At 43.4% G+C, this 25,143-nt stretch overlaps 1 protein-coding gene across 6 annotated transcripts in view; it reads right to left on the bottom strand.

Annotated features, from left to right (window-relative positions):
- Positions 1-25,143, bottom strand: part of SPTAN1 (spectrin alpha, non-erythrocytic 1) — a 72,538-nt gene that overhangs the window by 23,113 nt on the left and 24,282 nt on the right. For 3 of the 6 annotated variants that reach the window (XM_073314432.2, XM_073314425.2, XM_073314426.2), the window contains exons 17-29: positions 20,250-20,493; positions 19,745-19,867; positions 18,654-18,871; positions 17,554-17,646; positions 16,944-17,078; positions 15,929-16,077; positions 14,581-14,640; positions 11,887-12,085; positions 10,479-10,583; positions 9,631-9,651; positions 9,136-9,171; positions 6,962-7,009; positions 651-742 (exon numbers count right to left, since the gene is read on the bottom strand). In XM_073314432.2, the coding sequence (XP_073170533.1) occupies positions 651-742; positions 6,962-7,009; positions 9,136-9,171; positions 9,631-9,651; positions 10,479-10,583; positions 11,887-12,085; positions 14,581-14,640; positions 15,929-16,077; positions 16,944-17,078; positions 17,554-17,646; positions 18,654-18,871; positions 19,745-19,867; positions 20,250-20,493 (1,523 nt within the window). The remainder of the gene's footprint in view (positions 1-650; positions 743-6,961; positions 7,010-9,135; positions 9,172-9,630; positions 9,652-10,478; positions 10,584-11,886; positions 12,086-14,580; positions 14,641-15,928; positions 16,078-16,943; positions 17,079-17,553; positions 17,647-18,653; positions 18,872-19,744; positions 19,868-20,249; positions 20,494-25,143) is intronic. The other 3 variants (XM_073314428.2, XM_073314429.2, XM_073314427.2) reach the window with 2 other exon arrangements.

Here is a 25,143-nt window from a genome sequence, read left to right as displayed (position 1 = left end):
AAAATGTTGGCATCTGTTGAGCTGACAGCATCTTAGCCACAGAAGTAAGAATGGTGCTGGTGGCAGTAAGTTCAGACAAAGCAGAAGCCGTGAGATACAGACGTGGTGGACAGTGAAATTAAAATGTTTAGAAGCCTGCTATCAGCTGTGCCAAATAACTGAAGGGAGAAGCTGCACCTGTGTGTGGTAGCCAGCTGGCAAAGGGATGGAGAAGAGAGAAGAGAAAGCTCATGATAGCAGTTCCAGAGAGAGAAAGGGCACAGCATGGTTGGAGCATTGCAACCCCTTTAAAGAATATCACTGATCCGAAGATAAAGGTTTAAGGCAGAATCCTACACTGGGCTTCCATACGGATAGTGACACGCTGGTACCACAAGATGCCTCTGTCAGCAATAAAACTAAGGTGGCCAATTTTTTAATTAAAATTTTACTGCAAGCCACAGATTAGAGAACTGCTCCTTATCATGGACCTGGTCCAACTTCCACTGAAGCAGATGGAAAGCGTCAATGCGTATTTGACAAGGCCCTATATGAGCTGGTGTTTGTTCTCTTAAAATTAAATGTTTTCACGTTAAACTGAGAACAAAAATTGCATGCAAAAACTACCACTAAAACATTATGTGATGTACCTGAGGCAGTGTGCTCCTTACCTGTGAAATCTCTGGACTTCATGGGCACTGCCCAGCAGCTGGCTTCGCTCCTCTGCCATCTGCTGCAGAGATCTCCAGCGCTCATTTAGTTCCTGAAAGGGAAAAATGGAAATGAAGCCTCATCACCGCACCTGCTGATGACAGGTTAAAACAATGTTATGTATTTATTTCTTGTTTAAAAGAGAAAGCTTTGTTACTCCAGGTCATACTAAAATGACAAAAAAGACCGTTACCTTTTCCATAGCGGGTGTTCTTCGAGATGTGTTGCTCTGTCCATTCCATGTTAGGTGTGCGTGCTCGCCGCATGCACTGGTGCTAGACGTTTTTCCCTCAGCAGTATCCATGGGGGACCGGCTCTGGTACCCTCTGGAGTGGCGCCCGCATGGCACGGTATAAGGGGCACTGCAAGCTCCCCCCACCCTCGGTTCCTTCTTGCTGGAAACTCTGACAGTGGGGAAGGAGGGCAGGTCATGGAATGGACATGAGCAATACATCTCGAAGAACCTCAGTCATGGAACAGGTAACTGTCTTTTCTTCTTTGAGTGCTTGCTCATGTCCATTCCATATTAGGTGACTCCAAAGCAGTACCCCTGGAGGTGGATAGGAGTTCACGGACGTGTAGATTGCAACACAGCTCGGCCAAACCCAGCATTGTCCCTGGCCTGCTGAGTGATGGCATGAGTGGTAAACGTGTGGACAGAGGACCATGTTGTGGCTCTACAGATGTCCTGGATAGGGATGTGTGCCAGGAAGGCTGACCAAGACACCTGAGCTCTCATCGAGTGGGCTTTGGAACCCCCGCCAGGTCGTAACAGGTCCTTATGCACGAGGTGATCCAATTGGAAATCTTCTGCGAGGACACCAGATGACCCTTCATCCTATCAGCTGTAACAATGAAGAGTTGAGTTGATTTACGGAAAGGCTTGGTATGTTCTAAGTAAAAAGCCAAGGCCCTCCGGACGTCCAGGGAGTGGCTGCTGACAGGCTCATGAGTGTGCCAAACCAATGCTGGCCAGGCCACGCCGTGGCGATCATGATAACCTGCGCCTGGTCTCTCTTGATCTTTGCCAGGGCCCTGCTGATGAGTGGAATCAGAGGGAACGTGTACATCAGGCTTCCTGACCACGACAGGAGGAAGGCATTGGAGAGGGAGTCCTTGCTCAGACTCTGTTGAGAACAAAACCAGTGGCATTTCCTGTTCTGTTTGGTAGTGAACAGGTCCACTTGGGGAGTTCCCACCTTTGGAAGATCATACAGGCTACCTCTGGATGAAGTGACCACTCGTGGTGAGAGGAGAAGTCCCTGCTGAGCTCGTCTGCCAGCATATTCCTGATGCCAGGAAGGTGACAAGCTTCCAGGTGGATTTCGTGGCTGATGCAGAAGTCCCACAGATGGAGCACCTCCTTCCTGACAGAGAGCCGACAAGCACGCTCCCCCTTGCCCATTGATGTAGAACATGGAGGCTGTGTTGTCTGTCAGGACGTGTACCACATTGCCTGATAGGTGGGGCAAGAAGACTCTGCATGCCACCCGGACTGCTCAGAGCTCTTTGACGTTTATGTGTAACTGTGCATCCCCCGGGGACCACATTCCCTGTGTCTGGAGGTTGCGGAGATGTGCCCTCCAGCCGAGGTCTGAAGTGTCCGACACCAACTCAATGGAGTGAGGAGGGTTGTTGAACGGAACCCCTTCCAGGACTGTCTGGCAGTCAGTCCACCATCTCAGCGAGGTATCGCCTGAGGAATGGTAACTATCTTTTCCAGGGGGTCCCAGGACTGGGAATAGACCATTCCCAGACATTGTTGTAAGGGCCACATCCGGAGCCTGGCATGGCAGACCATGTAAGTGCATGCTGCCATGCGGTCCAGCAGGCGCAGACAGAGCCTAGCTGTAGTCAGAGGGAACTCTGAGACTTCCGCAATGAGGTTTGCCATCGTGCGGAACCTTTCTAGTGGCAGGAATGCTCTGGAGCAGGCAGAGTCGAGGACCGCTCTGATGAACCCTATCCTCTGCACCGGCACCAACGTCGATTTTTTGTCATTCACCAGTAGGCCCAGAGAGTGGCATACGGCTTGAAGCACTGCGACATCTCTTTGGACTTGAGACCTGGAGCCGCCCTTGACGAGCCAGTCGTCGAGGTATGGGTAGATCTGGATACCCTGGTGCCTGAGGTAAGCCGCTACCACCGACACGCACCCTTGGTAAACACCCTTGGTGCTGTCATCAGGCCAAATGGGAGGACCGAAGACTGGTAATGGTGGGGTCCACCGTAAACCAGCAGAAGCGTCTGTGTCCTTGAAAGATCGCTATGTGGAAGTACGAGGATGGCATACCAGTCTCCGGGATACAGAGAGGGGATAATAGAAGCCGAAGAGACCATGCAGAACTTTAGCTTCTGTAGGTACTTGTTGAGGTCTTGCAGGTCCAGGATGGGCCACAGACCACCCTTGGCCTTTGGGATTAAAAAGGACTGGGAATAGAACCCCTTGTTACTGTACTTGAGATTAACTTCTTCCACTACACCCAGCTGTAGTAACCCCTTTACCGCCTGTGAGATGAGACTCTTGCGAGAGGAATCCCTGAAGAGGGATGGGGAAGGTGGGTGGGAAGGGGTTAGAAAGCAACTGGAGGGTATAACCCTGTTCCACTATGTTGAGGACCCAGTGGTCCAAAAAGCTGTAGGGGTCCACACTGGGAGGAAAGGCGGTCGGAGAACACTGGGAAAGATGGATCCAGGGATTAGTCTGGTAGGTCGCCCTCGGGCGCACCCTCAAAATGTCCGTTTGGCCCCCTGCTTATTACGGGTCAAGCCCGACTAGGCAGAGGGTGGAGGTGGGTGGCTCAGGTGGCGCTTGTAACCCTTGGCTCATTTATGGGGCTGATCCTGCCAAGGCTGGCTCCTGTGGCCCTGAGGCTGCTGTGATTTGAACTGCTTATGTGCCGGGGCTGGGACATAGAGACCCAGGGTTTACAGGGTGGTGCGGGAGTCCTTGAGGCCTTACAACTTCTTGTCTGTTTGCTCTGCAAATAGAGCCCTGCCGAAGGGCAGGTCCTGCAATTACCCTGGTGGGCAACCCAGAGAGGAGCAGCCAAGAGATTCGCCGCATGGAGACAGCGGAAGCCATGGTGCAGGGGAGCAGCAGCATCAGATGATGCCTGGAGGGCTGCCCTGGACATGGATGTGCCCTCATTGAGGATCGCTCAGAATTCCTTCTTGGAGATTTCAAGGAGCGACCCTTGGAACTTGGCCATGGCGTGCCACATATTAAACTCATATTGGCCAAGGAGGGCTTCGTGGTTGGACATTCTCGGCTGGAAGATGAATAAACCTTACATCCGAAGAGATCCAGCCTCCTTGAGTCTTTATTTTTGGGGGTGGCCCCAGGCTGTCCTTGCCTCTCCTTGTGATTAACCACCTCAACCACAAGGGCTGGGTGGGAGTGTAAGTACTCTTTGGTTGGCACGAAGTACTTGTGTTCGGCCCTTTTAGAGATAGGAGCCAGGGAAGAGGGGTCTGCCACAGGGCATTAGTGATTTTGGAAACCCCTTCATGAAGGGGTAGAACCACCCTGGCAGGAGCCAAGGAGGTCAAACAGAGAGTCCAAGGGCTCTTCCTTTTCCTCTGCCTGAAGCCCCAGGTTAGAAGTGACCCTCTTCAAAAGTTCCTGGTGTGCTTTGGCGTCATCCTTAGGAACTAGGTGAGGGGGCCCCGTGATTGGCATCATCCTCGTTGTTGCCGGACGAGGCTGTGCGGCAGGAACCTCCACGTCCATTGGTGGTCCAGCATCTTGCTCCCCTGGGTCCTCCTGGAAATGTGGTGTCTTATCCTCTGAAGCCTCGAGCACTGTAGGGGGATGGGATACTGAGGCCGCTGGCTTCTCTGAGGCTCCCGACACCAATTGGGCATCCAGAAAAGGTTAGGTGAACCCCCAAAGGTTCCATGCATACCATGGTGCCGGTCGCTGCGCTTGGGGCTATGGGACAGGTTTCGGGGCCGATAATGTAGTCGGCACTGCCAGTACCTGGGCTTGTCCCGCAGTCAGGGAACCTTGCTCCAAGCCAGAGCTACCAGCAAAGCAGTCAGTACCGGCTGACCAGGTTCTTGTCCAACCGGTGCTAATTGATGCGTCCCAAAGCCGACCTGTCCAAGTGAGACTGTCTTGGTCAGGAATTCAAGGACCGACAGCTCTGTGTCGGATACCCAGCGATCCATGCCTCACGCTACTCGACCGGTACCAGGATGTCAAACGGGACTGGGAGCTACTATGGGCCAGTTGCCAGGAGGATCGTCCTGAGTAGGGTGACCTCCTTCTTGGAGACAGGCAATGATGGCCCGGCGATCTCTGGTGTCCGATTGGTCCTGGGCCCATATAGACAGACAGGGCTGGTCCCGGAGTTCTTGCCGGGTGGCACATGCCTCAGGGGGTCTGTGCCAATCTACTGGCGAGATACACCTCAAGTGCCTTGATAGGTACCCCCAGTGCGGGGACCAAAGAGGGCTCCGCTGAGCCTGCCTCTCCAGTCCTGAGGCATGACGGCTTCGAGCAGGCAAACGCTGGCATGACGTCCCTCTTGATGGGGATCGGTATTGCTGAGGCGGGGACACTTGCATAGGTCCCAACGCGGGTCTTCCTTGAGACCCGGGTACTGTGGGAGCCGGTGTGGGCAGCACTGGGAGCATCCGGATCTCTTGAGCCGCTCAAAGAGCTTCGGGAGTCGACGGCACCTAAAGCTGGCTAGGGCCTGCACAGCTATCTGGGGTTGTAGGTGAAGCATGGAATGGGCTGCACCGCTCGACTTGACCGGGGGCCCGACTTCCTGAAGGGGGTATTGAGCTGCCCGGGGGACCAGTGCTGGCTTGTGGATGGTGCCAGCAGGGCACTGCACACGGAGGCTGTGGTGCTCGATGCAGAGTCAGAATGCTGCTCTGGTGCCGTAGCAAGTGCCGACTCCATTAGGAGCACTTTCAGATAGATATCGTGCTCCTCCTTCATCCGAGGTTTAAAACACTTGCAGATACAGAACTTGTCATTTATGTGCCCTTAACCTAAGCACCTTAGGCAGCTGGTACGTGGATTGCTGACGGGCATAGGCCATTTGCAGCTATCGCAGGTCTTAAAGCCGGGGGACAGGGCATGAGTTCCGTTTGGGACTAACAAAAAGTTGAGAACTACTACTAAGGGTAACCAAGAAACTACTAACTATATACAACTATATTACAGGTTTTCAAAGTTCACAAGAACAGAAAACGAAACAATACTAGCCAAAGCAGCAGATGTTCCAGCACCGTCACTGGCGGCAAGAAGGAACTGAGGGTCGGGGGAGCCAGCAGCACCCCTTATACTGCACCATGTGGGCGCCACCCGAGGGGGTGCCAGAGACGGTCCCCTATGGATACTGCTGGGGGAAAAATTTCCGGCACCGGTGCATGTGGAGAGCACACACACCTAATATGGAATGGACATGAGCAAGCACTCGAAGAAGATCTTCATGACGTGAAATGTAAATCCAATAAAGATTTATTTTCAAATATTTTGCTCACTGTGCTTGTATAGTTACATTTCTTAAGGTATAAAAGGTGCTTCAAATTCTCTTTAAAGAAAAGGAAAGGAAGAAGGGCCTATGAAGATTTATTTTCAGGTGAGGATCACATTTAAAGCATGGTTCCCCAGCTTTTTCGTTCCACAGATTTCTTTATAGAAGCTAAATCCTCTTGCAATTCCCACCACCGCTGCCACTCCATTTTGGCTCCCTAAAGGTTTCATTCTATAGATCTGCTGAAAAGGCCCATTGGAACACTGGCAGTCCACAGACAATAGTCAGAATACTGCCACTTTAAAAAGATTATGGTAGAAATGGTAGTCTTCCTAAAAATGTTACTCTTTGTGCTTTAAGAGCACATAAGCAAACTACTTAGAGAACAGTGGGTGGGAGAAATGAACTAGGAGGAAGGCCAAAGTTATCTTTGAGCATAACTGAAGGTTTCTAACTGCAAGTTGTCCACAAACGTCATTGGATTTCTATTTGCTGCTTTGATCACAGAAGAATGCACTGGTTCAAGGAACTATACAGCAAGTTATAAGCGTTTCTCCTGCAATGTGAAAGCAGGTAATTTTATGGTATGTATGTGCATAAAGCCCCTGTTGCATTCTGAGAAGCAGATGCTGTAAATTAGCATTTATCTTAACATGCTTATTTAAAAGAGTATGAAGGGCAACAGAACATGGAGGCAGAATGGTGAACACAAAACAAGGTGATGAGAGAAAGCTGTTACTTTTCAGTGAGTAGAAGAACCACAACTGGACTCTTACCTTGATGGAATTAAAGGTGGCCACTGTATGCACCATCATACGTGCAGACTATATGAGGAAAAAGCAGAAATAGCAAAAAAATCAAAATCAAGCAGTTAAATTTCTATCCTAGCAATCAAGAGTCATACCATACTAACAAAAACTCAGACACCCCAACACAACTTAGTTTTGGCCAAAAACAGGTTTTGTAAAACAGGTTTTACAACATGTAGGATGAATAGAAATGTTCATGATTTTATACGTTTCAATTACAAATTTTTAGTGTACATTTTCTTCTACGGCATTGTGAACCCATCATTATCTCAGACAAGTGATTGCTTTTTGTATGTAGTGTTGCAGTAATTGTGTTGATCCCAAGATATTAGAGAGACAAGGTGAGTGAGGTAATATCTTTTATTGAACCAACTTAATTTTTTACAGTAGAACCTCAGAGTTATGAACACCCTGGGAATAGAGGTTGTTCGTAACTCTGAAATGTTCATAACTCTGAACAAACGATCATGGTTGTTCTTTCAAAAGTTTATAACTGAACAATGACTTAATACACACACCTTTGAAACTTTACTATGCAGAAGAAAAATGCTGTTTTCCCCCTTTTCAGCAGTTTACATTTAACACAGTACTGGATTGTATTTGGGGTTTTTTTTGGTATGTCTGCTGCTGCCTGATTGTGTACCTCCGGTTCCAAATGAGGTGTGTGGTTGACTGGTCAGTTTGTAACTCTGAGGTTCTACTGTATTAGATTTTGTATTTTTAGATTGCTTTTTGTATTTCAATCAGCATATAAGTAAGTGGTGAAAGACAGATTTTTAAAATTTAATCAGTTGTAACAGCTTAAGGTTTTACAGACCGCAGTAATTTAAAAATGTTTATAAATATTATCTTGATAGTGTTCCTTTAAAGAAGAGCCACCGCCTTCATGAGGGTTGAAAAGGCAAAGAACCTGAAAAGACAACTCTTGCAAATGGAAACTTTTTAAAAATAAAATATGCACTGAGAATGACAAGTGTTAAACAGATTTAAGTTTAACTGAATTTTTGACAAAAATCATCCCAGCAAGTAATTAAAATATTCCTGAAAGGCTAAGAAAACATTTGAGGCTAGTGGAAACAAACTGGAAAAATAATTGACTGAATCCTCTCCTCTCCTTCAGGATGTAAAAATCTCCTTTCTTCTACCATTGATGGATTGCTCACAGAATTCATTCTTTCGTGCACACTGTACAACGGAAGGGGAGCTTAAATCATAGATTCATAGATATTTAGGTCAGAAGGGACCATTATGATCATCTAGTCTGACCTCCTGCACAACGCAGGCCACAGAATTTCACCCACCACTCCTACAAAAAAAACCTCACACCTATATCTGTGCTATTGAAGTCCTGAAATCGTAGTTTAAAGACTTCAGGGAGCAGAGAATCCTCCAGCAAGTGACCCGTGCCCCATGCGACAGAGGAAGGCGAAAAACCTCCAGGGCCTCTTCCAATCTGCCCTGGAGGAAATTCCTTCCCGACCCCAAATATGGCAAATCTGCTAAACCCTGAGCATATGGGCAAGATTCATCAAATCGTTCACAGTGAGACTATCATCTTCCCACCAAGAGCCATATTGCCAGTTAAAAGATCTGAACTGCAAATCATCTTTGTACAGAAGTGGAAATCAGTCCTCTATTAAAGACTGTCAAATGGAAAATGTCATTTTGCTATACAGAAAGGGAACTGATTACTTTGGTTTTATATATAAAGTGCAGTTTGAGATTTCTACAGTGAGTGTTATCTTGCTGAGGACATGCTACCTTGTTCATCGTTGTGTGCATACTTGTAATGAAGACTAGACATGAGGAAATTTGAGGGTGTTTTTTTTTTGTTAATATTACCTCTGAGACAGCAGCATCTGTATAGTAGCTTTATATTTTAACACAGTGTGCGGGATAATTACATCAGTTAATTTCGACTGATTATTCCACAGATTTTTCATAATGTGCATTTTAAAAATCTATCCACTGTGAAATGACATGATTACTGGAAAAAAGGACCAGGACAGCACTCTACTACTACTCGTAAGGAAAGGAATGTGTGTGTTAGAAGGATGCAAGGCCCTAAGAGATGATGCAATTTGCAAGAATGTTATTATTTTTCCTATCTGTTAGATGTGCCACCCAATAGTCAGACCTACCTTCCAAGGAGACGCGGTCTTGGAATCAGTTTCATCCTGTTTAAAGAATTAAGGGAAAACTTTAGACATATCAAGAAAACACAGAAAATTGAAGTTAACCAACACCATGTTAAACTTTCAAGGATCAAGACACCCGATTAAATCTCTAAGATATTTATGTGCACAAAATCCTTTCAGAATTAATTATTTTAAAAATTTAAAAAATGCATGGTGGTAAATATATGCCAGGGTCACATGAACTACCCTGCATTGAGCTGGCTACTGGCTTGAGATGTATCAGAGGATGAATGCATCAAAAAGATAATTTGGCTGAAGAAGGTAAGAGAATTTTTGTGTTTCCCTTCAAAGCCATTATCAAGAAAGAGGGTTCTGAGACAGAGATGAACTATGACCCAAAAGGGATCTCAGTCACAAAATCTTCTCTTCTGTATGTCCAAATCCTCCTTCTGTTAAAGCTTCTGCAAGACAGCATGCAAATATCATAACAATGCTCACCCTGGGCATGCCATAGACTTCCTGTAAGGGAAAAGGAAATAGATATGATATTTTGTAAAAGGAAATCTAGAAAGATTTGATTCTTTTTGAGGAAAGGGACGGAAATGGGATGAACAATGTAATCTACAAAGAGGAAGCAAAAGTATTCTGCTACGTTGACCCTCTGCGTACTACCAAGCTGAAGAACATGCTCAAATCAAAAAATACCTGCAGAACAAGTGGCAGAGTTTTGATACTCACAGTGAGTTATGGGATAGCATACACATTATCTCAGGATTTATAAAGGAACAAGAGTTTTCGGTGCTCTTGCTATAATTGTCGATAGTGTGTAGAATTATTTACACAAGCAAAAGCTAATAATACTTGGGCATTTTATATTACATTTTAAATTTTCAAAGAACTGCATGAACAGTGGAGTGAATTTATCCCATTAACCAACTAATCCTCACCTCTGTAAGGTCTAACAGTATTATCAAAAATGTAGAAACAAAGGCAGAGAGATTAAATGACTTACCCAAAGCATCACTACTAGTCATGGAAAATCCACATACTATTAATTTAGAACTTCCAAGTATTAAAAAATGTAAATATTACCTAGATGTACGTTATAGCACTATTTACAATGAAATGATCTGAAGGCTACCCTGCTGACGAAAGCCACTTTAGGAGGCCACTTTTAGACAACCAGCAATCTAGAAAAAAGAATAAGTAGCGAAATAGAAGCAATAAAAATCTTCAGCTGCAAACGTGGAGGACAGATGGAAAAGCAGGAGAAGAAAGGACAAAACCAATTCCTTCTGTCTCTTATTATCAAATGGCAGCGGACCAAGCCGCAAACACACACAGACCTGTTGCTGCACAGCCTGTACTTCCTCTGCCATCAGCCCTTCCGATTCCAGGTCATTCGCAACCTTGTTTATGTCCTTTAGACGAGATTCATTGGCTTTCAAATCCTGCACAGAACAGTAAATATCACAGCACGAACATTTATATAAGCAAAACACAAAGCGATAAGGTTGTCAATCAGAGGCATCAAAAGGTATCCAATTTATGAACAGCAGGGATTTAGCCCTTTTGACCTTTCCAGTCATCAGTGGATCTACAATGCATAGAGTCTTATGCCAAGAAATCCCAACTGCCAGTGTCAATGGATTAAAGAACTGGACTACTGGAGTTTTCCCACGCTAAAATAAAGTTAATTTCTAGACAGCAATGATATATCCTTTAAAACCATTAACTAAAACGTTAATGTAAACCGCATTACTGAGAAGATTAAAAAATGATCAGCTATTGTGCTGAATAAGTACACTAGAAAAGATGACTCAAGATGTGATTTTATGATACAGGCCACTATTTCAGGCCCCATAACAACTCATTAAATAGATTACTAAAAGTAGAAAAGGGGAAGTTATATATTTCAGAATAAACCTACTTCCCTATACTAGAGAGCTGGCACTGAAGTCTTGAAGGGGATATATTTTAAGTTCAGTCAGCTAGTTTATTACAGAGACATCAAGGTGTTTGGCACCCATCTCTCACCTGTAAAGTTAGGCCAGCTCAGACTGCTTGTTACTTAACATTCAAGCTGTAAATGCAATACAGCCCATATTGAATCACCGGTTATTCCAAATCATTAGTCCAGAGCCCCTAGCACTTCTATGCACAATGTTTCACAGAACAAGAGGGAAAACATTTTAAAGCTCTTTTACATCTCATGCAAGGCAAAATTCAGCCAATGTCATACACTCACCAATGGTGGATGGAGAAAAAAAAAAATAAATAAAACCAATCACCTCCTCTTCAAAGCAGAGGCCATTATTATTTCATGTCTTGTAGAAAGACTACTGTGCAGTTCAGAGTGCCTGATCACTCTGCCTTTAAACAAAGGGAGGGGGAAGCTTCCTCGTCTGGATGGCACACTCAGCATAGAGGAAGTCGTAAAAGTGGCACCTACAGTCAGTGCAGGAGGTTCCATGTTCAGAAATGCTAAATAAAAAGAGGGTTTCCTCTGGTGCTACATAGGTGGAGATAACATGTAGCAGAATACCATCTTGGGCTGTGTGGATATGGGGTCTCCAGCAGCAGATCCAGCAGAAACAAACTGAATGCTCTGCTTGCTTCACAGAGTTGTGTCTTAGCAGAACTATACCAAACTATGAAGGGATTGTCATGGAAACCTCATCAGGAATCTGAGCTGAAGGATGACAAGAAGATGTAGAATTATTGTGCTACATAAAAGGTTACATAATAACCTACCTTCTGAAAGTCATCAAATTTCTTCTGCAGTACCTCAACCTGCTCCAAATCAGCCCCCACCTCTTCATTGGTGAGTGCAGACTCTTTCTCATTGATCCACTGCTGCAGCTCATTAGCCTCACGGAAAAGCATGAACTTTTTGCAACTTTTTTCCAGCATATCCTTGCGCTTCTCCCCCAGCTCAAGAAGAGAGTGATATCTGGAACATACAAAGAGGGAGGGTGGGAGACCATCAGATCTCACCTGAACAGAGTTATAGTACATGAAGGTGATAAAAATGGACTAGTAGCACCAGTGATGAAGGAAATCCCTACAAGGAGCTGCCAAATAAATCATTCTGCACAACAACAGACAATGATCATGTAGCTGTAAACCCTGTACGTTTCTATACTACACAGATCACGACACTGAACCATGACCTCCCACATACAAGGCTTTTTTTGATGGGAGAAGCAAAGCAAAACTGCAGCTTAGGATAAGGAATGCAGGTCAGCAACACAGGGGTAGCTGCATACAACATAAGCTCTTTTACTTATTTATCCTACCCTATATTTTGTTCATGCAACTATATCAAACATATGCATGAAATATGCTAAACACCACATTAAAGGGTTTTCTTCTAGTATATCAATTTCCCACAGCTCATTTAAATTTGTTTGGCTCACAGCTGTCTGACACAAGATTCTTGCCAGCCTGTTATTCAGTGCAAAATCTGATGAATACCTGGTTATCTTGTTTTTTTTTTTTTCCCCTCCTTTCACAATGCAAAGATTTTCAACTGTGGAATAGAAATGTGCCTAATTCTGATTTCACTTACACCATTTTTACATCTGTGTGATTCCTACTGACTACAGTGGAATTACTCCTGATTTACATTAGGATAAATGTAACAAGAATTAGGTCCTAAAGACATACCAACAGCTTAAAAAAAGGTACATAGTTTTCCTACGCCTTAAAAGACCAAAGCAAATTAATATTTTTGCCTAAGGGGTTAGGATCTCTCAGAACAAGTATTATATACAGAAATATTGTGCAATTATTTGAAAAGCACAGGTAGGTGGGTGGGTAAATGTCTTCTACTTATTTCTCGCAATCAAGTCTAAATATTTCCAACATACAACAAAGAGGAAGCAATGGATACAGATGGTCTTTGGAGCCCTTTTACAAGCTATGGCTGGTGACAGACAGCAGAGAAGTCTTGGGGGACTGTGAATGCTTCTTTTTGGGAGGGCAAACTTGATGACCATTTTAAGGAATCTGTGGTTAGATCCTTACGGGAAAAACCACCTCTAAAAGTTTCTCTAATTGCCATCCTGTTTCAAATCTTCTGGTGATGGGGCAGCTCCAGCAGCCTCTGGATTCCTCAGACTTCTTCAATCAGATTTCAAGCTTGAGTATAGTAGAGAGACTATTAATATCCATGACTGATTTCGATCTTCAAGCCACGGGTAGAAGGAAAGTGTCCATTCTGATTTGATTAAATTAGCAGCCTTTAATACTACGAGATATCATTGGGTCACCTGCAGCACCAAACAAAGGTGAACAGGACACCCTTGCAATGGTTTCATTCCTAAGACCAAAAGCACACTGGGCGAATGAGTAATTACTTCCCAATAGGAGGGACTACACAGGGTATCACTCTGTCACTTCTCCTATTCAATGTCTATGTAAGGCTGTTGGAGAAAAGCTAGACACTTTGGGCTCCAGTGTCAACACACAATGTCCATACTTACATATGTCCTTTTCATGAAACCTAAATTCAATGAGACCATTGTCATCTTGGTATCAGATTAAGACTGGAAGTCAGAAGGAAGTGAACTGGCTGAGACTGAGTCCACCTGAGACTCATGCAGAATGCTGCTGCTCATCTTCTGAATGGGATAGGCTGCCATAAGCACATAGCACTTGACTGTCATATCCTGCACTGACCATAAAAGTTTGCTTCAGGGTGCAATTTCAGGAACTAGGAAGCATAATTATATAGCCCATAAATGACCTGGGATCCAATTCCCTTAGAATCTGATTTTCCTTCAACTACTTTGTGACAATTAAGAGAGATTAGGAGGTTTCTGTTGTGGGTGCCTGAGACAAACTCTGTAGGAAAGGTGGCAGAGCATTCTCAAGTAAGAGCAGTCACCTGTGGAAGTTGCTTCCTCTGGCGGTTTGTCAGAGCTCAAGGCAAAGTACATTTGTTCCAGCAGGTTTTAATAGAATATTTTAACTTAGTCTTATGACAGTGAGGAACCTTCCTGTATGCCTGTAACGTAACTTTTATGGAGCAAAATAACAGGGCGTGATCACCCTTTGTGAATGGTATGATTATTTTAATTGTGTCTGTGAATAATTCTAAGCCATTCACATGCAATATGTTGTATTCCAATACACACACATACCTTCACGTATGTATATAAATAGATCACATTTTTACATACACCTAAGAAACTGCAGGATTCTTTTTAACTTGGTAGAAAATAACAGCGCCTCCAGTTTAGCAAAGACAGAAGTGGTCAACAAGATAAGATACTATCTAGCTGTCAGAGATCCTGTGCCAAATTAAGACTATTCTACATTGCACAAATTGATTCCCTGTGTCCCTCTGGAGCAGCACTCCCAAAGGAGGAAAGAAAAAAGGGAGAATGAACAGGTAACTAGTATGGAGACAGCGTGGTTTAGAAAGGGGTGAATCCTACTCACAGTTCTTCGACCTGTTTCATACGTAGAGATACACTGCCGACTTCCTTAGTTATGAGAGTCCTGCACAGACAGAGGGAGCACAGCAAAAGCATGCAAAAATTAGTTAGATTAACAAAAATAATGAAAGCAGCAGCTCCATCCAGGGGTCATTTGTGGTGGGAGATGAAGGTTAAGAATTCACATTTAAATGGAGAAAGTTAGGTGCCATTCAAAAGCAAAATCTGAAGCAAATCAGTCAGTGCAAATCATGTAAAGAAATCATCAGCAGCACAGTTGAACTCTCACTACAGGGCCATCTCACTTCCCGATCATGCCATTCAGTTCAGAATGGATTCCAAAATAAGGCACCCTAGTTTCTACGTCTCAGAAGCAGTGTGCAAGCATATATTAGAGTTACATAACAAACTGTTTAGGAACTTATTACTATCTAAGAACCTTGCGTTCTTTCCTCCCTCTAGCATGTACTATGTATTACAGTAGAATAGAATTTTAAAAAACACAGGTTTTCATTCTCAGTTTACAAAGCCAATAATTTACAAATACATTTAATAGTTGGTGTCTCAAAACAACTGAGTGGGTGGGAATTCTTGTAAAAGTGACAGCATAACTGTGAGAACACTTGGGAGGGAGCATACAACTTACAGATTTTCCTTTCCAAGTAGTCTGATAAGATGAGCCTGTAGCCCACACCTATCCTCTACTGCTCTGCCTCAAGCTAATCTACAGCTACCATGTGCTGTAGGAGAGGCATTTACCAAGCATTCAGGCAGCTTTCTTCATCTGCATAGCAAATTAAAATTTTATGCAGGTAGATTTTAGCTCACATAGTGCAGAGTGGCAGCACTTTGTCTCTGAAAAACTGCAACAAGCCAGAACCAAACAGCCATGACCCGACCCCTAAACAATTAATTGCCAAGGCCAGTCCTGTATATGGAGGGTACTGTACTTCAGATAATCAGATTTAAGAAGGTGTCTCAAACATAATTGCATGTTAAGATGTTATAATTACAAAGATGAATGCTGCTTAGGACAGAAATAATTCAACAATGAGTTTAAGTTGTTAGGTACAACAACAACAAAACACGGAAAATAACGTTAGACAGTAAGTGTAGCTCAATTTTCATGATGTGTACAGTTAACCCGGAGAAGCAGCAGAAGAATCTAGAATTAAGAATGACAAGGATCAATAAAAAAAAGCATTTTACTGCTGTAAAAGTGCAACGCTGTGAGCTCTAATGCAACTAGCCACTGATGTTAACGGGACGTCTACCTAACCTGGTAAAAGCGAGGCACTGGCCAACCCAGCAAGTGCTACGACTGGTTTTAGGTCCTGTTAATTAGATCTTACTGGTTATCAATTTGCTCCTGCCGCAAGGCTATGCTGCCCTGCTCCTCAAGTAGGTTCTCTCGGGATGCAGACTGGGCAGGGTCTAGTTTTTTCACGTAGGCAGCTGGTACAAAACCCTGACGGTCATTCACTTCTACCTTCCACCAGTCCTGAAAGAAAGGAAAATACAACCTTGATTACATGTTCATCTTGATAGGTGACATGGATACACAACCACAAACTGAAAACAAGCAACTTCTGTAACTGCTTGGAGGCTACTGCTACACCTGAACAGCACAAGAGAACTACCACTACCCACATATTTTCAGTGTACCTCACCGGCACGAGGACAGTCCTGTGAGCGTTTCTGCCCACAGGATTTTTGGTACCTGGATTCGTGCATTAACACCATTAGACTTTAAACACAAATGTTTTGTTTTTATTTCAATTAAAAAAACCAAACAAACAAAAACAACGAACAAAAATGCCATCAGGAATCTGTCGAGTGACCTAATGGATAACAAACAGAAACGGAAGAGGCCTACCATAAAATCCACCCCTCTGCAAGAGTAGCACACAGCTTTTCAGAGACCCCTTCAGATACTAAACTGAACCTGCTCTAAGTAACAATCCTCTGCAGTACCATAGTGAATCTCCAATTTGATTTCCAAGCTCTCTGCCCCCTCGCCAGAAGGGACTAGGAGTGCAGTAGAGCAGGAAAAGAATAGCTTCATCTCTCAACCATGAGCCCTTACGGTCAATGAATGCTGAATGATGATGGGATATAAAGAGAATGAAGTCTCTCACTTAGGAAGTTGGTGGATACAACAGAGTGATAAGGGTTGTAAAAGAGGGGTGAAGCCTCTGGAGGTTGAAGAGGGGTGCCAAAGAACTGAGGGAGGAATGGAAGCACAGAATGACTATGTAAATGATTTAACTATGCTATGACAGTGCTGTTTAACAACAAAAAAGCTCACTAGTGCTTATAAGACCAAGTGTACCAGGCAGTACAGAATCCTGGCAGGAAAGAGTTTACCTTGTTGGTGCTGTTGAGCAGTGTGAGGATGTCTCCCTTTTTCATTGTCACCTCCCGGGGACTCTTCTCTTGATAATCATAGAGAGCAAGGACCAGCTCTTTCCCAGTTTCATCATCTGTGGGAGCAACTTGTTGCTACCATGAAGAGGAGGAAAGAGAAAAACGCATTACACAATAAAAACTGCTGAATGTCAAAATGTAACTAATAAAGTTGTTTTACAAAGTATTGCAGCCTTAATTATACCTACTACAATGCCACAGTGTATTAAAGGATTCCTATTTAGCAACTGATGATAGTGCTGAAGTAGGTTTATTTGGGTGCCGTTTCCTACATTCAAACCCGCAAACAAGGCCAACAGCTATAACAGTTTCATTTAAAAACCCAACAAAAAAACCCAACAAAAAACTGTTTTCTGTCTGTGCTACATACATGCCTGTTATCAATTACAATAGGCAGCAGTAGAGCACATAAAGATGAAGATCACTAACTTAGATTTGAGAACAAAACACATTCTGCTGTAAGCACTCAGCAATAATGCTTGATGATAATAAGCTTTGTTTCTATTGACACAAGAGTTTTAGAAACAGATGATTAGCCATCTTTCCTTACCCTACATGACTGTGCCTGCTCCCTTAATGCCTGCATGCTACTGCCATAAGCGGTAAGATCTGACATCAAAGCTTCATGTTTCTTCAAAAGAGCCTGAAACCAAACAAACATTGCAACATGCACATCAGAAAACCACTTCACAGATTCTACACTTTTATATACACACACACTCACTCTAAAATGAATATATATTGAATGCAGTTCTCATGAGAAATGCAGGACTAGCAGCTCTGGAGAGTGAAGACCTCTATTTAGCCACAGAACAGATATGCAAGTTTTTTGACACTGCTCCACTAAAGTGCTTCAATCCTGAATAGGGGATACCATCCTCTGGAAGTGAGAGCAGTGTAGACTTCATGTTCTTGAAGTCGCTAGCTTCTACTGCTTTGGAATTACCACCACGGGTGCCAGTATGTGTAATCTGTGATATAGCTACCATCCACTAGGAATTGGTTCAATACCACTAAAAGATCGGTTTGAAAACCATCTCACAGCTATATATCATTAATGAACTACTGAAGGGCAGATTCATACTGAAGACATAGGCGTGAAAGACTGTATCCGATTACCAATCCACTGAGATATTACGCCCTGTGTCTCCTCCACACAATATGAAAATCCTATAACAAAGTGAATAACAATTCTTTTTAGATAAAAAGAAAAGGAGTACTTGTGGCACCTTAGAGACTAACCAATTTATTTGAGCATAAGCTTTTGTGAACTACAGCTCACTTCATCGGACGCTGTAGCTCACGAAAGCTTATGCTCAAATAAATTGGTTAGTCTCTAAGGTGCCACACGTACTCCTTTTCTTTTTGCGAATACAGACTAACACAGCTGCTACTCTGAAACCTGTCTTTTTAGATAGTCTAACATCTTGCCCAGGGAACTTTATTAATGGAGGTGGAGAACAAGAATACATACTCTTGTTTCTATACTCAACTACAATTTGCTAAACAAGAAGCTTATTGTATATGCTGTCCTTTTCACTTTCACATAAACACTAAAACCTGCAGAACAACTCATTATCTTTATCAATCCTACATCAGATTTCCACTGTTACTTTTTGCACATGCAACAAACCACCACCAATACCACACCTCAGCAGAGTCTTCATCCTTTCCATAGTCTGTACTGCCCACAATGGGCTCCTTCTCCCTCATCCAGGATTCAGCCTCGTTAGCATCAGCAAAGTACTGCTGGGCTTGCAGGGAGTCCTCTAGATCTTGTCGACGCTGAGAGGCCTTGGCTTTCAGTGATTCCCACTTCTGATTTAGCTCATTCAATCTAGCTTTCACGTCCTCTGCAGCAAAGTGTCCTAAATAATGAAACAGCAGGAAAAGTGGGTTTGGAGACATTATTTATAGACATATAAATGACAGAAGGGACTGAAAGATGACTTGTATTTTTTTTTAATCACACAAGTCCGGTTTATGTAAAGCTATCCACCTTACTTTGAATGGTTTTCATTAGCACACAAAGCTTAGTCCAAGTTTGGCTTTCGGCAGGCAATGTCCTTTTGACACTGAATGGAAGTTACTGTTTTCTCCTGTCAGATCGGGCCAGGAACATTTGAGTCATTGAAGACAAAGCACACCCTGCCCTAATCATTTCCCTTCTATTTGTTTACAGTGATGCAGGAAAAGGCCAGTTCTTTCAATGGTTGAGTTTCTACATCAGAAAAAGACTCTGATTTGAAAAGGCATTTTGAATTTTAAAAGAGGGGGTACATTAGTTAGATTGCTGAATAAGAAATACTAATGTAAATGTAATATCACTAATAGCAGGAGCTACAGAGCTCCCATCACCATTGATTATTATTTAAAGGTAGTACCTTAAAATGAGACAAAGAAAAAAGTGCAAAGATCAGACAATACTAGGAGCCATGTATTAGGATAAAATTACAGCTCATTAGTTTAATGTGACAATTACTTTGTACCAATATGTAGGTGACTAGCAGCAGCGGATGGAAATCTGTTAAATAGAAGATGTGGATTTCCCCAGGAACATACATGTATTTCCATGTGAAGGACAGTGATAAATCAAAATCGGTTATTTAATTCCACTGGCAGATATTATTATGCACATGCAAACTATCATAAAAGAGGCAATTGTATAGGGCCAGAGGATATAAAGTGAAAAAAGAATACTGAATTTCTGAACTAGGAAGGATTAAAATATTTAGACGCACCCTCTTCCACCATGGCATTTCCTTTCTGGGTGACTGCTTTAATGCGTGGCTCATGGCCTGCAATTTCTGCTTGCAAGGCTTGGTGCTTCTTTAGCAGGTTCTGGACCCCAATCAAATCCTTGCCTGAAAGAGATCATAGTATATTTCTTAATCTATGAGATCATTCGAAGTCACTGAAGTCAATAGGTTAAATAAAAAGATTCTAGCATGAAACGCATTGACTGAAACCTGCATGATTAGTCAGAGAGTAGGTCTGGAATCTATTACTGTGTAAAATTAATTGCCCTATAAAAAGTTAGAAACTTCACAAAGTAATCAATAATAAAGGAATCATGGGCAGCAACTCCTGTAACAATAGATTTGTAATTCAAACCAATGCCATGAATAACCCTGCCATAAACATTTTAGAAAGTCCCAAATTATAGTCTGTAAAGATACATAGACAATGAACAACAGAATTGTCCAGTTAAAATAAATGGAAGCACAAAGATGAGGATGTACCAACCTCTGTTTGTTGAAGCTGCAATAGGTTCCTTCTCTCTAATCCAGGTCTCTTCATCCTCGATGTCACGGAACAGTTGCTGCAGGCGAAGAGAGTCAGCAAGTTTCTGCTTGCGAGCCACCATAGGATCCTTCAGAGCTTCATAGCGAGCCACCAAAGCTTCTTGTTTCTTCTTGATATTATCAGCATCAAAGTGTCCAGCATCCTGGAACTGGCGAGCCTGGATGGTGATGCCATCAATGCGATCCTAAAATGTAATTTTGCAATGGTATTAGATCAGTATTCTCCAGGATGTTTTAGGCTTTGATTATTCTTGTTAGTTGCAGGGCCAGACTGTTATGTAACATTTCTCAGCCTTTAGCTTATCTCTTGAACTGCGATAATGGATGAGAAAAATCAAAGTGAAATTGGACGAGAAATCAACTAGTTATTTTCACTGCCTAAAAGCAGAAAGAAATACAAAAAGTAAACAGCTGCGTGAAAAGTTTAAGTTTTAATAGAGAGGAAGGATTATCTTATGGGAATCAACAGATCTAAGTTCCTAAGTCTCAGAATTCACAGATCTCAGTTCAATTCCTGGCTCTGCCAAGTCTTCCCGTTTGACCCTAGCAAGTTCATTTAGTTTCTTTGTGCCTCAGTTCCCCATCTGTAAAATGGGGATAATAATTCTCCCTTTGCCTGTCTTGCCTTATTTAGATTTAGAAGCTCTGTGGGGCAGTATCTGTCTCTTACTATATATCTTTGTACAGCATGAATATAGATACATTGAAACCACCCCCCACATCTCAGTCAGAACCTGTAGGTGCAGCAACAACAATCTCAGTGAGGGGTTATTCATAGCATAGGTAAATAAGTCTGATTTTTCAGAGGTGTATGATTTTTAGACTCTCAATATACTACACAAAAGGAAAACATCAAATTCCAATAAGCTTACAAATGTACTGACTGTTCCCAAAAGTCAGATCAACAGGGGTATTCAGCAAATTTAAATAAAAGTTTAAAATTAAGCAAGTTTTAATGAAGTTACTGGAATCTGCACGTTACTGAGTTTCCTTGCTGTGTGTTTTGAACTTTTAAAGGTGATGTATAGAGGCTAGGATTGTCTTCAGCTCTGAAAGTCTTTGGTTTTGGAACTTTTAGTCTGTCTTTTATAACTAAATTTGTGTATTGTCTGAATGAATGAATGAAAAAAAATGGACAGTAATAGCCACCTCATGAATGAACATGAGAGTTAACGTCACCCAGAGCATTAGGCATTTTTTAATAGTTATCTACTAAATAAGGTGCAATTCACCTTTTTAAACTGATAAATGGATCTTGGAAGTATCACGCCACAGAATGACTTTGTGCTCTCAACAAGTCTAAACAGTTAGTAATCTTCTTGGATTTTTGCATTTCTCTTAGTTACTTCAAAAAACTAAAGTAAAAATGCAGGTTACTTACCTGTAACTAGAGTTCTTTGAGATGGCTCTTCATATTCACACTTATGGATACTTCCCGGGCTGGTGGTGCCTTATAATAAAAGCCTCTTCTCGCAGCATCAACTAGCGCGCTCCTGAACTGCACTTAGCATCACTCACAGTGCACTGAGGGTAATGCTATAAAGGGAGGCGGAGCACCCTCACCACTTCAGTTCCTTCCACCACAAAGCCAGAGACACAGAACAACAAGGACTCTGACAGAGACAGGTGTGAAGCATGAATATGCAGAGCCATCTCGAACAACTCTGGTTACAAGTAAGTAACTTTCATTTCTTCTTTGAGTGGCTCTGCATATTCCCACTTAAGGGACAGATTGATAAGCAGTGCTAAAACTAACCTGGAGGAGGGAACAAAATCCTAGTTGAACAGACTGAAGCACCACTTTGCCAAATTCTGCATCCCCCTAGAAGCCGAGTCCAGAGCACAGTACATCGTGAAACTGTGCATAGAAGTCCAGTTTGCAGCTTTGCAAATTTCAGCAACTGGTACCTGCCTAAGACAGGCAAAGGAACTCTTACAGCTCTAGTGGAATGCAGTCAAATTGCAGCAGGCACCGGGACTTTTGCCAGTGTGTAGCAATGAGTAATACTTTGTTTAATCCACCCAGAAACAGACTGGACAAAAACTGTACACACCAAGTTCTTGGCACAAGACACAATCTAGATGATTTATGAAAACTCTTAGTTTTTTCCAGATAACAGGCTACAGCTCTTCTAACATCCAAAGTATGAAGAACTGTAACCCCTCTCCCCCAATTAGAGTGCTGCCTGAGTGGGAGGGGAGAATCTGGCAAATTAATGGTCTGATTGATGTGGAAATCAGACATCACAGAGGTAAAAATCTTTGATCAGATCTGAGAACTAGCTTGTCCTTATGCCAAGAAGTGAAAGGTGGGGTCGGCCATAAGTGCATTCAATGTACTCACTCTCCCAGCTGATGTGATGGCAATAAAGAAAGCTCTTTTGATAGATAAGTGGTAGAAGGAACACTCAGCCAGGGGATCAAAGGTTGATTTTAGCAGCATGGCCAACACCAAGCTGACATCCCAAGAAGGGACAGGATCTGTAACAGAGGGATTCACATTTGATAACCCTCTCATAAACCTTTTAACTGAACTATGAAGAAATAAAGATCTACCATCAACTAGAATACGATATGTGAAAATGGCTGACAAACTTTTAACTATGTTAGATAATGTACTTAAAGAATCAGTAAACCACCACTGACATGGCCAAAATGGGGCCATGAGTATCATCCTTGGTCTATCCTGATGCATCTTCCTTACTACCTTCTGAATCAACTGAAATGGAGGAAAAGCATACAACAAGCCCTTCCCACAGTGCAGAAGGAAGGCATCTGACAGGGATCAACGGTCCCTGCCCACTCTGGAACCGCAAAGACAACAACACTTTCTGTTGACCCTTGTTGTGAACAGCCCACCTCTAATTGACCCCAGCTGGAAAATACAGTGTGAACCAACTAATCTTTTGTTTGTTCATCTGAGAGCTGGGTCATGCTGAGATGGTCCACAACTACATTGTTTTCCCTCACTAGATGATGAGTTACAGGATGAATGTTGTGACAAATACACTAATACCTGTGACAAAGTTCCTCCTCTACCTTGGCGGGTCTTGCGCTTATTGGCAGACTTGCTCACCTTGGAACTTCACGGCAGCCCTCAGTTTGGCCGTTTTCGTGAACCCATAGTCCAGGTCAACTCCTCCTGTGTCTGACCAGGAGTTGGGAGGTTTGGGGGGAACCCAGGCCCACCCTCTACTTCAGGTTCCAGCCCAGGGCCCTGTGGAATGCAGCTGTCTAGAGTGCCTCCTGGAACAGCTGTGCGACAGCTACAATTCCCTGGGCTACTTCCCCATGGCCTCCTCCCAGCACCTTCTTTATTCTCACCATAGGACCTTCCTCCTGGTGTCTGATAATGCTTATACTCCTCAGTCCTCCAACAGTATGTGTTCTCACTCTCAGCTCCTATTGCCTCTTGCTCCCAGCTCCTCACACACGCACCACAAACTGAAGTGAGCTCCTTTTTAAACCCAGGTGCCCTGATTAGCCTGCCTTAATTGATTCTAGCAGCTTCTTGATTGGCTGCAAGTGTTCTAATCAGCCTGTCTATCTTAATTGTTTCCAGAAGGTTCCCGATTGTTCTGGAACCTTCCCTGTTACCTTACCCAGGGAAAAGGGACCTACTTAACCTGGGGCTAATGTATCTGCCTTCTATCACTCTCCTGTAGCCATCTGGCCCGACCCTGTCACATACCATAGTCTTATAGCCTCTGCGCACAGGGGAGCAGAGTGGGCCCCCACTCCATTTGTTGACGTAATACGTCGCTGATGTAATGTCAGTTTCCACCTGCACAAACCTCCATTGCAGATGAGGGAGGAATGACCTGACAGCTCTTAATATTGATATGCAGGGATCTCTCCTGAAGAGGACCAGTTCCCATGAACTCTCAAATTATTCAGATGTGCTCCCAAACCCTTGGTTGACGTGTTTGAAGTCACTGTCCAGGATGGACCCTCCCCTTCAAAAGCAAGATCCTCCAGCTTAGTTCTAGCAGCCATAGCTAAGGAGGAGGAATGGAGCCAAGCTTTTCTCCTGATCTTCAAGATGCCAATATTCTGGCAGCAAGAGTCTGAAGTGTCAAAAGAGGCCATGAGCATGTCTGGCTGCATTCTGAGTTTTCTATTAAGATGGCATTCGCCAACCTTCTTTTGTCATTTGGCAAGTCTTGGAAAAATAAAGTCATCTTTTCCCATACATGGCATTGGTAAAGGGCAATAACCACTTGATAATTTCCTGTCCTAATATAGAGGAACAATGAGAACACCTTACTCCTCAACAAGTCAATCCTTTTGCCCTCTTCATCAGCTAGAGTGGAATGCGCTAATCTAGATCTAGCCCTGTTACTGACTACAGCCACCACGAGTGGTTAGGGACAGGGTGGGTATGCAAATAGGAAAACCCTTCAGAGGGTATCTGATACAACTGGTCTGCTTTCTTAGAAACAGGTGTGGTTCACACAGATTTAGCTGGCTGTAGCAAACCATCCAAATGGGTAGGCATATTCTACTCCTCCAAGTAGCAAATATATCAAACACCAGCAGAGCAGTCTCTTCCGCAGACAGGGCAGGGAAGAATTAAAGCGGACACCATTTGATATACCAAGGTGCGGAACTGTTTAATGTCTCCTGAAGGAGCAGAGGCTGAAGTTACCCCACATGCGATAAATCAGGCTCATAGTCCATTTCCAAATGCTCCTGATCAGAAAGGAACTACCTCCTTGTCTTCTCCTCTGACAGCATTTCAGGCATCAGTGCTGGTAATGTCAACAGATATGAAGGATTTGGCAGTCGAGAGATCCTCAACAGAGGCAACATTATCTCTCCATACACTTGGAGGT

This window comes from Lepidochelys kempii, chromosome 16 (genome assembly GCF_965140285.1).
Source record: "Lepidochelys kempii isolate rLepKem1 chromosome 16, rLepKem1.hap1, whole genome shotgun sequence".
In the NCBI taxonomy this organism is placed as follows: domain Eukaryota; kingdom Metazoa; phylum Chordata; order Testudines; family Cheloniidae; genus Lepidochelys; species Lepidochelys kempii.
This window is presented reverse-complemented; position numbering and strand designations above follow the sequence as displayed.